General features: G+C 41.2%; 1 protein-coding gene across 14 annotated transcripts in view; it reads right to left on the bottom strand.

Moving 5' to 3' along the window:
* The window catches only part of ZNF462 (zinc finger protein 462), a 140,066-nt gene that overhangs the window by 50,458 nt on the left and 73,694 nt on the right, over positions 1–15,914 (bottom strand). For 12 of the 14 annotated variants that reach the window (XR_006885109.1, XR_006885102.1, XM_046638528.1 and 9 more), the window contains one exon: positions 13,241–13,432. Coding sequence is in view for 10 of the 14 variants with exons in the window: in XM_046638528.1 (XP_046494484.1) it covers positions 13,241–13,432 (192 nt within the window). In the remaining 4 variants the exon portion in view is untranslated. Of the gene's footprint in view, positions 1–10,740; positions 10,949–11,767; positions 11,957–13,240; positions 13,433–15,914 lie in introns of those variants that run through there. The other 2 variants (XR_006885110.1, XR_006885111.1) reach the window with 2 other exon arrangements.

Here is a 15,914-nt window from a genome sequence, read left to right as displayed (position 1 = left end):
GATGTAAAGAGATTTCACTCAGCTTCCAAGGCAAGACATGAAATTTGTTTTCCTTTTTCATTTAAAAAAAATCCTCTTCAATCTCTGGTTGATGACAAATTGTCATAATTGGAAAAGAAATTTGCTTCTACGATACCACTTTAATAATATCTAATAATTCTATGGTAATTTAGAATATGAAAGAATTTGCATATGTTATCTTATTTAATCCAAAATAACCCCATAAAGTAGGCATTGTTATTATTTTACATATTAGAAATTGAGGCTCAGAGAAGGTAAATGATTTATCTTAGCACACTCATGTGCGACACGGAGGTAGTCACCTCTGCCTGAGGCTGCACAGGCTGGGTGTCCCATGGCCTCAATGTGGATGGACCTCCTGGATGTGGGCCTGCAGCAGCTCTCAAGCTGAACCTCAAAGTCAGGAGTCCAACATCCCCAAGCAGACTTATGAAAAGATGATCTATACAGAGAACTGGTTTTGAAAAGATCATTTGCCCCTAATTTTCACTAGCTCCAGTTGGGTGAAAACGGTTCTTCCTGGCATTTGCTCAATCAAAATGCACCCAGTGATACACAGGAAGGGTCAGACTCAAGGCCAAAACTGGATCCAGATTCCAAAATTCCACTGAAAAAAAAATGGTTAGAGTTGGGGGAGAGGTTCCATGGACATTTGGATGCTTCCCCGGAGCTGAAGTGCCCGAGGCGGGGGCCTTGGCCACCAGAATCCCTGGGGCAGAACTCAGATGTGCTTGTTGTGTAACCAAATGTTGCTGACCTTTTGCTGTCAACAACCCTCACTTCCCTTCCAGAAACCGGAAGCCCAGGGGCAGGAGGAGAGCTGCCCCACCTGGTCTGCGAGGAGAGTCTGGCCCTGTGGGGTGGGGCTGATCTCAGCACTTCTTAACTGTACGTGGCCAGCTCAAGTAGAGTCATCTCTTTTTACTAGGCTTATGATGATTAATATAAAAACAAGCACCAATTTGCTCAGTACAGTCATATGTCGCTTAACGACGGGGATGCATTCTGAGAAATGCGTCTATTAGGCGATTCTGTCGTTGTGCCAACATCATAGAGTGTATTTACACAAACCTAGATGGTACAGCCTACTACACATCTGGGCTATATGGTACTAATCTCATGGGACCGCTGTCGTGTGTGTATATATATGCGGTCTGTCGTCGACTGAAATGTTGTTATGCAGCACACGACTGTATGTTATAGTTTACAAAGCTTCTTTCTCATACATTGTTTTTGCTTTCTCTCAACTTAGAAAATGGTAAAAAAAGTAAATTAATTAATTAAAAAAAATCTTAAACCTGCACCTGACTTGCACAGAACCACCATCCCTTCACCCGATAGCTCTCAAAATCCTTTCTGTTCTGGCAACACATAATGGGTAGATATCTCTGTACTCAACATTCCTCCTTAGTTATACAGTGATAATATCCCAGAAAATTAGAAGAAGAGAAATACAGGGAAATGTACCCAAAACCTTTGTAAGCTTTTCATAGAGGCACATAATAATAAAGCCATTGAGAAAAGTAACTTAGAAAAGAATTAATCTTTCTCATCTTTTATTTAAACATTGAACTTAATTTTTTAGAGTTTTTTTTTTCCAGTCTTCCATTATGTAGGTAACATAACCAAGGTGCAAAAGTATATTATAGATAAATTAGCAAAAACGATCTTATTTTATTGTTGACATATAACAATATAGAATTTCTCCATTTTAATGTGTTAGTTGGGAATTTTACTTCCACTTTACTGCCTGCCTTTGATTTAGTTTTCACAATTGTTGTTTCTTCTAACAGATATGTTGGTGGCATTATTCTTGCTTGCGTGCAAGGTAGACGTGGATTCTTCATCTTGCCTTCTCTGTATTCCTAATTAAAAACTTACCCATGGGCAAAATTTTAAAATACTGTAAAATCAGAGTAACAGTAAAATCACAACTCACAAGTACAATAATTTGTGATTGTCACAGCTATTAACTATATATCTGCTCACTCCACTTACTCACTATTAGCTTTGGGGCAGGCAAGACGGACTGTAGCTATTTGCAACTTCTAGCACATTGGTTGTGACTCCATTCCTGTTGCTTTCACTCAAGAAAGTACCTTGGAATACTTACAAGGAAATTGACATTAAAGAGGGATAAATCTGAATAAACTCAAGTTTATTTTTAAAACTAAATCGCATTTCTGGTTAACAAAGATAACCTTGAAAACCGATTGGAAAAGCTTGAGATCAGAGCTGAGAAGACTGGCTAAAATCAGAGGATGCGCAGAGTGAGGGTTATTCAGGGTTGGGGTCTGGCAAGTTGGAAACCAGAGGACAAGGGAATTAGAAACACAAGATGCTGGAGAAAGTCCCTCTGAAATGGCCAACACAGGGTCTGGGTTGGGTAGGGCTCAGAGAGAATTTATGAGTTTGAGATGCTGGAGGTGGAGTGGTTACGGTGAATCCAGCCACAGATGGGCAGATGGAGAACAGTCAGGAAGGAGGCAAATCTCCTTAGCTGAAGAGACCAAGTATTTGTTGGGTCATCATCATTGGATCTAGTGCATTGGAATTCCAGAGCATAATGGTCATGGTTGGAGTAAAAAGGAAGGCTGGGAACCTGGCACTGAGTTCACTGAAGAAGGTGAAAGAACATTCCAGAAGCTAAGGAGAAGGAAATAAGAAGACAGCAGGCATTTGACAAGTGACTGTTAAATGAAGGAAGCAGTATTCTCAAGAAAAGGCAGAAAGTGAAGAATGTGCTCACTCTTCTTGGCTGCTTGGAGGAAAGGGATCAGTCACTTTGGTTGTGGAAAGTTGAAAGGGATACGGTGTTGCCATTGTGGGAAAGCCACAGTTACTTAATTGGAGTGGGGAGGCGCGACCAAGGGGCAGCAGTGTAGGACACAACACCATGGTACACATGCAGGCCAATTCCACTGACTTTTCCCAAACATCGTGTGGCACAGCGGAGCTCACAGTCTCTAAAATGCCCAGACTTTTTCACATGTCAACTACGGTTTTGTCGGTTCTCCTTGTGTGTGGTTGATTTTGCTGCCCTAATTCAAGTCAAGAAGTATTTATTGAAGGGCCTGTCAAGTACTAGGGCTCTGAACAGTCCTTGACCTCAGAGAGCACACAGTTTAGTTGGGGAGACAGACGTGATAACTGACAATTATAAGACTATTCGGCAAGTCTAGTAATGGAAGCGAACACAAGGGTCAGAGGCTGCCCAACATATTTTATATGGGTCCCGTTGCAAAATCTCACTTGCAGCTCATTACTCTGAATAGTCTAGACAGCCTGTAATCTTGGTTTGGTCATTTAACTTATGGACCATTTGCCAATATTTCAAATGTACTAAGTCTTAAGCAGTAGGAAAAGAGATTTTACTCAAGTAAGTTTTTTAGGAATGAGCCTTAAAATGAAATAAACTAGTGAATTTTTGACAGGTGAAACCTCAAAGGTCTTACATGATTCTGAGAATCCATCTTAAACACATATATCACATACACACACAAAATACCTGAAGCCTCTAAGTACTCGATATTTGTTATTTGAAGGGGAGTCGTTTTTGTTTGTTTGTTTTAAGAGACAGACCCTCATGTTTGAAAATTATAGCGAGGCAAATAGTTATAGAATCTTTCAAGTGAAGCAAAAACATGAAAAAAAATAGTTTGCATATTATGGTCCCAGTTTTGAAAAAAAAATTAAAACAACAGAACAGAACCTGTTTTGCACAGAACAAATATCTAGATGATTCTACAGCAAACTATTAATAGAGATTATCCTGGGTGCAGAGAGGCTGGCATGACGAGTGACCCTCACATTTTATGTTACGTATTGCCATAATGCTGTTCTTTAAATCATGAGTAGGTATTACTTTTGTAATCAGAAGGAAAAATCTATGCAGGCATCTTAAAAGGGGGTAACTCCCAGCCATGAGTATTTTTAAGGCACATTCATTCCTGAAGACCTATAGATGCTAGCTTAATGTACTTCGGTTCAAGAGGACCTCCCACTTCCAAAGAAAACAGGGACCTTGCTGCTGGTCTTCTTTGTTCGGCCCGTTTCTTAACAAATCTGAAGCCCTCTTCCTGGAATTAAGTACCCCTGTAGTCTGGCTCTACTCTCCTCACCTCAACAAGTGTCCTCCCACTAGCTTCCCTCATACCCTCCACTCTTGCCAGCCTGCTCCCCTTGCTGTCCCAGGATCCCTTCTTCTGTACGTTTGCTCACTTCTCATACTCCTCCTGCCTGGGATGGACTTCCCTCTACCTATACAAACCCTACTCACTCTTCAAGGCCCAGCCTGAGCCCCACCTCTTCCAAGAAGCCCTGTGGGACTCATCAATTCCTTCTCTTTCCATGGCTACAGCCATCAAAATCCAAACGCACTATTTCTCACTTCATTATATTCTGCTCTTTCAACTTAACACTATCTGTGTATCTATTGACTTAAGCTCTAAATATCAATCAATAATAAAAACTTGTCTTTTGTTTCCTTTGGAAGGTTCCAGGGCCCCCCATCATATAAGAGGTTGTACCTCAGCGTCTGGGTCAGTTATGGATAGTATTTCTGCTCTGAGTCTTCAATGAGATGCTGCAAAGGTTAAGGTCCCAGGCTTTGGATTCAGACAAGTTCCACCACAAACTCGTTTTGTGACTTTTGGACTCATCATTTCACTCCTTGGGGTCTGAGTTTCCTTCTCTAGACAATGAGGCTAACAACTGCACCCCTGATTCATGAGGCACATTAATTCTGATGACACATTTCAGGCAATCATCAGAATTTTAAAAATAAAAATAATGATTAATTTGATCACTTAGGAATTAAACAAAGAGACACACTTCTAGAACCCTTATAATAAACCAGAATGGATGACAGCTTTCCAACTGGTCAAGAGGGAAAAAATAACCAGCAATGCTAAAAAAGCAAGGACAAGATTAAGGGTTTAGAAGCTTCTGTGTTGCTCACTGTGGCTATCACGGTCTCTTTGGTGGAGGGCTCGCAGTGCACAAAAATAAAGGATGACATAAGGAGAGTGGCTTGCATGAGTCATCTCAGATTACTTTGTGTCCCTAAAGAAGCTGAAGAAGCTACCCCTGGAATGACTTCTCAGAGAGCAGTGCACTGGTAAACACAGCCTTAGAATTATGAATGAGTTAACAAGAAAATGTATACATATTTTAGACATGCCTTCCTGGGCCATACCGTCAAAACTCATACAATTTACTAAAAATAAATAAAAAAGGGGCCGGCCCAGTGGCATAGTGGTTAAGTTTTCATGCTTTGCTTTGGTGGTCTGGGGTTCACGGGTTTGGATCCCAGGCACAGACCTAGCACTGCTTGTCAAGCCATGCTGTGGTGGCGTCCCACATACAAAATAGAGGAAGACTGGCACAGATGTTAGCTCAGTGACAATCTTCCTCACCAAATAAATAAATAAATAAGAGTTGTTTCTAAAAGGTTATTTCTGGCATCATATTCTCATCTCTGCACTTTAAATAAAAATTCTTTTTCACATACCCTTCTTGCCCAGGACATACTTTCTGCTCCAGCAAGGCTGTCCCAGGATCTCTACCGCTGAATCATGGCTCACTCAGGTAGCCCTCTTAAATCCAGTGCCCTTCCTTCTGCTTGTGTAAAATCCTCTCATGCAGAACAGTATTTGAAGGAGGAGCAAGGACCAATGAATCATAAAAAGTCTCAAGAGAATTTGAAGGATTTTCTCTCAATCCTAATTGGGCTAAAATATCTAGCTCCACTTCCAAGGAAAGAAAATTTGAGGTGGGCAAGGAGAAGACAAGGAAAAATTCTTTCTTTCAAAAAAGAACAGAGATTCTTCTTTTTAGATGATTTGACTAACAATTGAATATATTTTCTGCCAATGAATAAAGTAGATTTCTTCTTTCTTTTAGACACTTCCCACAACAGAGGTTCTAGAGGATGTAAGGTAAGATAGCAGTTCACCAAGAGATGCAAAAGTCAGATGTGGAATTGTGAAGCCAACTCTGGCGCTGCTAGGAACGAGCTCTGAGTGAGTTTGCTAGTAGATGCTTATATTTCTGATGAACAAATGTTTTTCTTGGCACGGGGAAAGGGAGATGGGTTAGCTGACTAAGTTCCCAGGACATGGAAAGCTTACACTCAGTAGAAATGATTTTTAACCCTTGGCTCATGAAACCGTCACTAATTCAAAAAGTCACAGAAATCTCAGGCAGGTGGGCTTCTTGGGAAGGGCCTATAACATGATATTTGACTTCAGAGTGGTGACAATTTTGGAGGTTTCCTATTGGCCTCTGAGGCCAAGTTCTAATATATTAACTCTGACGACTTCCGGGTGTATAACAGAGGACGCAGAGTCACTGTTTCATGTTGAACCACTGGAGTTGCAGACCTGTAAAGCTTCATCATAGAAATGCCATTGTTCACAATAAGCATTCAAATAAACTCCAGATCATATATTTTTTTTAAGGTATGCTTTCTTGGTGAGGAGGATTGGCCCTGAGCTAACATCTGTTGCCAATCTTCCTCTTTTCTTTTTTTCTCCCCGAAGCCCCAGTACATATTGTATATCCCAGTTGTAGGTCCTTCTAGTTCTTCTATATGGGACACTGCCTCAGCATGGCTTGATGAGTGGTGTGTAGGTCCACACCCAGGATCCGAACCGGCAAACCCCAGGCTGCCAAAGCAGAGCACATGAACTTAACCGCTACGCCACTGAGCCAGCCCCGGCTCATATTTTAATGCAGAAATTCTGATGGCAAAAACGGAAGGTTAGTATTCTCTGGTCAGATAATTTCAAGACCAGAAGAACCTATTAAAAATTAAAGTCAAGCCATTAAAATTATGCCTTGTTGCCCATGTGCTATAAGTGATATAAATCTTTGTACTTCACAATTATTCACTCAAGAGTCTCCATAGCATTATTGTCATTTTTAAATTTTTTACTCTTTTTCTCTTTTTACTCTTTTACTCCAAGAGAAATCTGATTGCAGTTGGAACCTGTGTGGAAGGTCTGATGCCCTAGCAACTAATTGGATCCTCTTAAAGGTTGAATTTTATGTCTGACCTATTTAGAAATCTGAAAAGCTTCTCTTCGAAGAGCAGACATCTCAGATCTTAATTTTTAAGTGTCAAGTATTGTGGCAGTCAAGGTTAAATGAGCTGCTGGTTTGGTGCTGGACTCAATACCATTCTTAATTTTCTTTTAAGCTTACATGTAATTCACACACTAATATTTTTAAAACTCTAATACCTTACATTTCATATCTGAAACAAAGAACATATTTAGGTCAAATTCCATTTTAAGAGACATCTAGGAATATTCCATTAAATGTAAAGGTCTATAATGACATTTGTTAAAGACTGGATTAATTTCATGAGTATTGCTGTAATTTTTCCCCCCTAATTATCCAGCAGGAGTCAGTGACATACTGCCTCTGGGCTACATCCGGCCTCCCCTGTTTTTGTACATAAAGTTTTATTGGAACACAGCCATGACCATTTGTTGACATATTGTTATGGCTGCTTCCACATTACAGTGGCACAGCTGAGTAGTTGTGTCAGAGACTGTACGGCCCACAAAGCTGAAAATATTTTCTATCTGGCCTTTTCCAGAAAAAGTTTGCCAATCCTTGATTTATAGTTTGTAGGAACTGCCTAGTACAAGTCTCATAAAATGAGTCTCTTATGTTAAAGCCGTGGTGAGTAAAATTTCCAGGTAGAATAGAAAATTTTTATTAATCTATGAGTTTTGTTAGTCAGTTTTCCTATGTAACTTCTCTGAATCTGGACTTAACTGTAACCAAACACTGTATGTTTTGTGACAACACACAGAGAACAAACTAGCCAACTCCAGCATCAATGATTATGTGCACCTGCTACAAAAAGGGGCTCTGCTACCAGGTGACCACACCCGAAATGCCATCTCTCCAGCTCCACTGCACTTTCTGTCTCCTTCTGAGGATTGAAAAGCCTTACACTCAGTCTCAACTTTCAGTTTCCCACCTCTACTGAAGGTCTCGTTCTGCAGGGAACAATGACAACGTCTAGAACGCTCTTTGTCAAAGAAGATCTTTTCCTCTTGGCAGAACGATGCATCAGAAAATTTCTCTTAGAGCAGTCCCTAAGGTTTCATCTTTGGATTGTCTGTCTTTTCAACTTGCCTCTCAAATGGAAATGAAATAAACTTACCCTCGTACAATTTAGCTCAGTTAGTGGTACTGAGGGTTAGGACACAGTACCACTAACTGATATGAAAATTATGGTGCCTCCAAGAAATCACTGGTCAGACACAAGAAGTCAGTATTTACTAAGTACCTACCTAATGGCCCCCATTGGAAAATTAGGGGACAGAACCAACAGCGTATCCACAAATACAAATAGAGCACTGGGAAGACCAGCGATGAGAGATTCATCAGTAGAGTTGGGGCCAGTAAAGTCGGTCTTTAGAGGAAGTGACAGTCAGGGACACGTAGAGAGAAGCAGACAGGGAGGAGATCCTTCTAAGCTCCTAGTAGAGCTTATTCAAAGGCACGGGAGTGGAAATGAAGAAGTCAGATGCTAGGGGTAGCAAGTACAGAGATGGTTGGAAACATTACTATTTGTTAGCGAGGCCACGCTGGAAGGGGGAAAGTGTGACTAATTGGCAAACTTCGAATGCAAGGCAGGGGACCTTGATTTTTATATGACAATAAGAAGTGCCTGTGGTTCTTCAGTGAGAGGTGTCTTGATAAAAATAGTGCTTATCAAGTATTATTCGAGAGTTTAGAACAGAAAAGCCAACTGAAAAGTTGTAACAGAAAACCCTTCACTAAAAAAAAAAATCACAAAGTGCCTTACAACATTTTCCTACTTATTCACGACAGCCAAAACCTCTCTGTGGGGTGGATGGTGTCGAGAGCTATATTATAAAGGGAAGAGCATCATTCTTGGAATTTTCCTTGGGTTTCTATTAGGGCATGGGCTAAGAAACTACGTTATCCTCCTTCTCCGTATCTATTGTGCACCTAGTCTTTGTGTCTGATTTTTGTTGTAAGCACACCACCGTAGCTATTTCCTAAAGCAGACAATTCCATACAGCATAGCTGGATAGATAGAAGAAATAAAATAATCTATTCTTTGGGGGAAAGTCAAGGGAGGAAAAAGATGGAATGTCTTATAAAAAATAGAGCCGAATTTCAAATTACATATCCACTGCCCATGCATTGTGTAGCTTCTCAGACCTAAACAAATCTGATAAGTAAAGTATGCTGTTCTAGTCCGTTATTTTACAGATGTGTGTGTATGTGTTATTTTTCTGTACTGAACGCCGAGCCTTGGAAAAAGCTTGATACAACTCAGTCCTGTATTTTATATGGCAGGAGAAGGAACCCAGTAAACACAAACACAGCAGAGCACTTCCTTTTGTTGACAACCTTATGATTTCCCCTTAATGCATTGTTTAGAACAGCAATTACGTGTCATTTCCCATTATCCTATACACAAAACCAATACCACACAGCCATTGTTTTTCTTTCCAACAACCGATCATGAAGAATATATAAAGGATTCAAGTGCTGGAGAAACATGTCAAGACTGACAGCCCTGAGCCCCGGCTCTGTTTATGAACAGAACAGGTGTGCGGCCAGGCAGCTGGGCTGAACCCTCCTGTTCACCTTCCCACTCTTGCCTTCCCGGCTTCCTTCCCTTGCCGGGCTTCCCTCTGGGTTGGGAACGACAGCAGCTTCGGAAGAACCTTCTTTTTCAGGCTGTTTTCCTTCTGCCAGAGAAGACTGGCTTGCTCTCAAGATTGCAAGCATCTGACCACTGCAAGTAGCAGTGAGCATGTCAACTCATTTTACTCACATCCCTCACTAGGGGATCAGAAAGCCAAGGACACGCTGGTGATTTCCCTAGTTTTATGGATCTCCACTCCCCCCAGGCTTGCAACACATTTTTGGTTCTTGTGTTCAGTGTCCTGGCATCTACAGTGTGGGAAACCTCCACTGAGAGCCAATAGCCGCACAGCTTCTCCCTATTAAAACGTGCAAGTGGATTTCACATGCATGTTTGAAACACCATTTGAGGCGTGATTTACAGGCTACTGTCTAGCCCCACAGCTGTTTTTCCCTCCCCTAGACTCAGCCGTTCCTAGGAATCCACCGCTCAGCATCCTAGCAAATAGTCTTCCCATGGGCGGCCTCCTCAGTCATCCCTGGGCATCCAAAACTCTGCATTGTTATTTGATAGTAGGTAAGGATTCAAGAAAATACTTATTGCATGAATAAACTATTAATTATTCTTTCCTCAGAATTATTCATTCATGAGAATAGCTCATTCGATTCCTTCTTTCTGCTTTCCCTACCTTCTAATTAAGTTTTTTTCATCAAATTGAATGAGTCACTGCTGGCCTATTGCTATCGGCTACTGATATACATTACAAACAGCACGGGTCCAATGACTTCTGTGTAGCCTCACTACATGGTTGCCACCCGGGACTTTCATAGTCACTATGTTCTTTCTTCAGAAGGAAAAAAATCTCACTTTTATATATTACAAATTATCATCCTGTGCCTGCGTAAAGGCACACTAACTGTGTTATGCAGAGTTACTCAACTATCATAACCTCACGTTTTTGCAACCACCTTCCCCAAGGTCCTAACCTAGTCCAGCTTCCAAGAATCTGCAATCATCCCCAGAAAGGTCAGGCCTCAGGCTTAGGGTCATGGTTAGCTCAATACCATGCTGATAGGATCTTCTAAATGTTTGATTTCAAGCTGATCGAGGGCTAGAATGGTACTGAATTCACTTCTGATTCTTCCGTGCACAGCAGGGCTCTTGGCAGAGAGCATGGACTCAGGAAGTTGACTGAACTGAACTCTTCTCAGCCTATCCAGAGAAAGATGACCATGCAGTGAGTGGTCAGCGGGACTCCCCTGTCCTGGGACTGAGACCCACCTTTCAAAGAAGGAAGACAGAGGAAAAAGAAGGTCACACATTGAGAGAAATGTCCCAGGAAATGTCTCTGCTGGAAATGGGGTCTGGATGAATCGACTTCACCCAAATGGCTCCACAGGTGTGGCTTCCATTTCAGATGAAAGTAATTAATTGAAAATCACGTTAATAAAGACCTTACAATTTACGTCAAACTATACTTTGCCCTTTGTTGCAATATACCAATCTTTTCTTTTTTTTTTTAAAAGATTGACACCTGAGCTAATATCCATTGCCAATCTTTTTTCTTTGTTTTTCCTTCTCCCCAAAGCTCCCCAGTACATAGTTGTATATGCTATTTGTAGTTCCTTCTAGTTGTGCTATACGGCTTGATGAGTGGTGCTAGGTCGGCATCCAGGATCTGAACCAGCAAAACCCTGGGTCACTGAAGCTGGAGCACGTGAACTCAACCACTCGGCCACAGAGTGGCCCCACCAATCTTTTCCAAAGAATGTAATCTCAAGGTGCAAAGGGGACATTTTTGGTATCCTTTCACATGTACTCTCCCCCTGCCCTTCGCTCTGAGATTCAAAGTTTTCCTGGAAAACACCACCACCACTGCCACGAGGCTTCCTCCTGCATTCTAACCTACTAAGCAACAGTTGGGGAGACAGTGTGCTCACCGCATGACAAGCCAGAGTTGCAGTAACACGCCTCCTTTGTTAAACAGAAGTCCTTTAGGACAGGAACACCAGTAAGGAGCCACAGTGTTTTCCCAATTTGCAAAGAAAAGCCACCAAATTCTACAACTCAATAAAGGTGGCTTTTAGTTTCAGGACTTACCTCTCCTTTTCCTGCCCCAGTTGTCTTCTTACAGACTTCATGAATAAAGACTACTCATTTACTCTCTCGAGAATCTGATAATTAGACCATGTTGACAGGTCAGGCAGTCAGATCTTCAGGTTTCCTGAAGAGTCCTTTTAAACGCTTGCGTTAAAAATGACCCCAAATTCATACTTGTTACAAATGGTCCTAAAGGCCAAAATTACAATTGCAATCAAAGAATGAAAATCACAAGAATAAAACAACCATGTATTAAGTACCTACCATGTGTCAGATGTCGTATTAGGCATTTTATATGTGTACCTTTTCCCATCAATCTCTCAAGGGAATCGGTTGAGGTAGTCATCATTTTCCAATTTTACAGGTGGGTCTAGGAAGCTAAGATTGCCCAGGAAAACACAACTGGCATTGCGAGAAGTAAGATTCAAAGCCACGCCTTTGTTCCAAAGGGCCCATGAGCTTTCTTTCCAGTCCTTTTGGCTCCTCCCAAGAACTTAATAGTAGACCTTGGGAAGAGTCCGTTCTCTGACCTGGGAAGTATTCAAGCTGGTGCTGGATAGCAGGTTGCTAGAGATGCTGCAGAAGGGATGTGGGCATTACAGTGGGATGGCAGAGGGCAGCTCTAAGGTCTCCTACATCTCTCAGAATCTGTAGACTTCCTCCTCTCCTAAGCGCTTCATTCTGCAGTCACCTGACGTGAGCTGAGTAACCAAAACACTCCTGTTCCTTAGTCTGATCAAAACTGGAAACCATCCCTCTGCTCACTCCGCCACACCTGCAGTCTCTCTCTTTCTCTCCTTTGCTTTCTGTTTCTCTCTCTCTTTCTTCTACAGCTTTGGTTGCATGGCCAGGGCGGAGACCCCCCCACAGCTTCCTGTATGTTTTCTGAAGTTCCAAAACTGGGCTGTTAAACCCTCCTCCCAACTGTTGTTTCCTCAACATCCTTCAGCTATAAGAAATCACTGCATTACCCCTAAATTATCTTGTGATCCAATCAGATATACTGCCCCACCCATTCACCCTTCCCACCCCTACTCTGCATTTTGTGTAGTTAGCTTACATATCTGGCACCCCAAACACTTTTGGCACACGTTTGGGTTTTTTTTTTTTAGAACAAGACAGGATCTAAATAAGTAAATAAATCTGCTTGGTATTCCACCCGCTTTCTTGCTCATAACCACAGGGGAAGAATCCACCACTAATCCATCTCACACAATATGCTCTTTCCACAAGCAAGGCTCACACAGTATAGACGGACATTTTTGCCATGGCACCAGACAGATGCTCAACTGAGTTCGCCTCACCTTCCCAGTCCAATTTCTATACGCTTTCAACCTTTTCACGTTTCTTCCTTCACTTGAACTGTCATGTTTTCCTGTAAGACTTTCCTTCCTCTAGAAAGAATGACTGGCAATTAATCCCAGCCCACCTCAACCTTAAGTGGTCAATTCCGGCTCGGACACCCATTTTTACCATTGGAGTCTTCTACTTCTTCAGCCGGGGCAGCTTTTTGAGAGGAGTGGTGGGCGTGTGAGGAGAGGAGACTGACAATTCGTGGCCTGGGGAGGGTCAGGGCTTTTCCGTGGACCTTGAGGGAGTGTTCCTTCAACTGGCTGATTGTCATGGTGGAAAAGGAGCACCAAGAACACTTGTAGGCATGTTCACCTGGAAGGAGATGGCGGTAAGGGACAGAAAAGGAGGAAGAAGGGATGGGGGGGGGGGATGGGAAACAAAATAACATGGTCAGTTCGCTCTAGAGAAGTGCTTCTCCAGCTTCATGGTCTGAGAATCCTCACAGGCCAACTGCCCGCCCATTCCCACAACCACACGCTCCTTCGGGATTGAAACTCTCTGCCGAGCTCCATAATCAACCGACCTTGTCCCTTTTCATTTCATGCTCTACTTACTTGGATGAGGCGATGGGTTGATTCTCCAACAGGGAGTGAAACCAAATGTGCATGATACCCCCTTTGGAAAGGTTTCCCAATGCCCCTTCCTGCCTCTCTCTACTGGAAATGACCATGTTGGTTTTCATTCAAGGTCGCCTTTTTATCATCCACAGAAAATAATATTCTTAATTCTTATTCCAAGGATCTATTAGTGGCTTTTCAAGCACAAAGGCACTCGGTGCATACTCTATTGTGCTATTCTCATTCTTTGCTTCCTTGCTGACTACACACCTCCTCGATTCCACACATCCTGCATGTTTTGGGTTTTTCTGGACCAGTTCAAACACTTCAGCATAAAATTCCATCTCCCCAACTAATCAATAGTGCAGAAAAGGGTAAAAATAAGTCATTTCTTTAACTGAGAGAGTTATATACGTATAAATATGTTTATGTGTGAATGTGTGTGTGTGTGTGTATATCTCCAATATTCTTCAATAAACAGGGCATTTAAGTAAAAGTAAGTATCTTTCTTTTAATTATTTTTATACCACTGAAATACAGCATGGATCACTATGACCAAATTAAGTTAGAGTACGATTTACCTTTGTCCTAAGTCAGCTTTTAAATTAATTGCATTTTAAGAAGCAAGGGTATAAAATGGCATGCTATGTTGTTGGACAGACACACATTAGGATGGTCAATTCAGAAGGCAGTTTTGCCTTTTATAACAATAGGCTTAGAATGCTCATGTCTGCAACTCAATAATTCCACTTCTGAGAGTTTATATTAAGGAAATATTCTTTAATACATTGAAAGCTTTACTTAGAAATACACATTATTTATGCCTGAAAAATGTATGAAAGAACATAAATTTCCAATCACAGGGAAATGATTAAGTAAATGTGGGCAGATCTTCTTAATGAACTACCACTCATTAAAATAAATTCTTGAAACGTTTGTAATAATACAGAAAACTATGAAAAATAAAATACCGATACTCAGAAAAATAAATAGAAAGATATAATATATTTTAGATTAAATTATAATCACATTGTTAGAAATAATTATAGAGGAAATGGTTGAAAAGGAAATATCAAATGTTAACAACAGTGGTCTTTAGATAATAAGATTATGGATGACTAGTTTCTTCTTTCATTTCCAATTTTTCTTCTAATGAACGTTATTTTTTTAGTTAATTAATTTATTTTGGTGAGGAAGATTGACACTGAGCTAACATCTGTGCTAATCTTCCTCCATTTTGTAAGTGGGATGCTGCCACAGCGTGGGCTGACAAACGGTGTGTATGTCTGTGCCCAGGATCTGAACCAGCGAACCCTGGGCAGCCAAAGCAGTGTGCAAACTTAACCACTATGCCCTGGGTCAGCCCCTGAAATTTATTTTTAAGGTGAAATTTAAAAACCAGAGAAGGAAGTAGAGGAATGAGAAAGGATCCTTAGTAATGAAAATTTTGGGGACCAGTGAAAATGAACTGCGACAGAGATGGCATCTACAGGTTAATACTAACGAAGCAGGAATGAGAAGGAAAACCTCTGCCTTTGCTTTTACCCAGCTCGGACGGTTACTTTTCTGTCACGCTGAAAATTACTAAATGATTTCGCATGATCAGTGAACTCAGCATCCCAAGTTCTGCCTTAAGCCTCCTTTTCAGCACTGAAGATTCCCAGAGCTCGCATTTCCGGGGAAGCCTTGAGTGACGCAACTTGCTATAGCCCAAGGCAGAAGAGAAGTTCAAACAAGTCACAGAACCCAAATAGGAACACCAGTCAGTTTGTCCCCACAACCATTACTCAGGAGTTACAGGATAATGCTGGGCCACGAACAATGATATTTACTAACATAACAAATATATAAATATACATGACGTATTATTACATAGTATATATTGCATATATTTATTATTATTATTATATGTAATACTACTGCTTTCCTTATTTCACTTTTCAAATTTTTAATGCAAGCCTGCCTCTGTGAACTTTGCTGGGTGGTTGTAAGTAAGACAACCTGAGAGAATTCAAATCCCCATTATTTGGTTAGTCCACTCTACTTTTTATTCTTTAAAATAAAGTAAAATAATCTACCTAGAGCAGACAAGATGAGTCAAGAGTCCTTCGGAAAATGTACTGGCCTTCTCCAAGCCAAGCCACTCTCATCATCTAAGGGTGATGTCATGGACACCAAGGTTCCAAGGTGTGTAGAGAACTCAATTATAGTGTTCCCATTATTTCTTCCGAATGTTT

This window comes from Equus quagga, chromosome 1 (genome assembly GCF_021613505.1).
Source record: "Equus quagga isolate Etosha38 chromosome 1, UCLA_HA_Equagga_1.0, whole genome shotgun sequence".
NCBI lineage: Eukaryota > Metazoa > Chordata > Mammalia > Perissodactyla > Equidae > Equus > Equus quagga.
The sequence above is the reverse complement of the archived record's forward strand: the minus strand, read 5'-3'. Positions and strand labels throughout refer to the sequence as shown.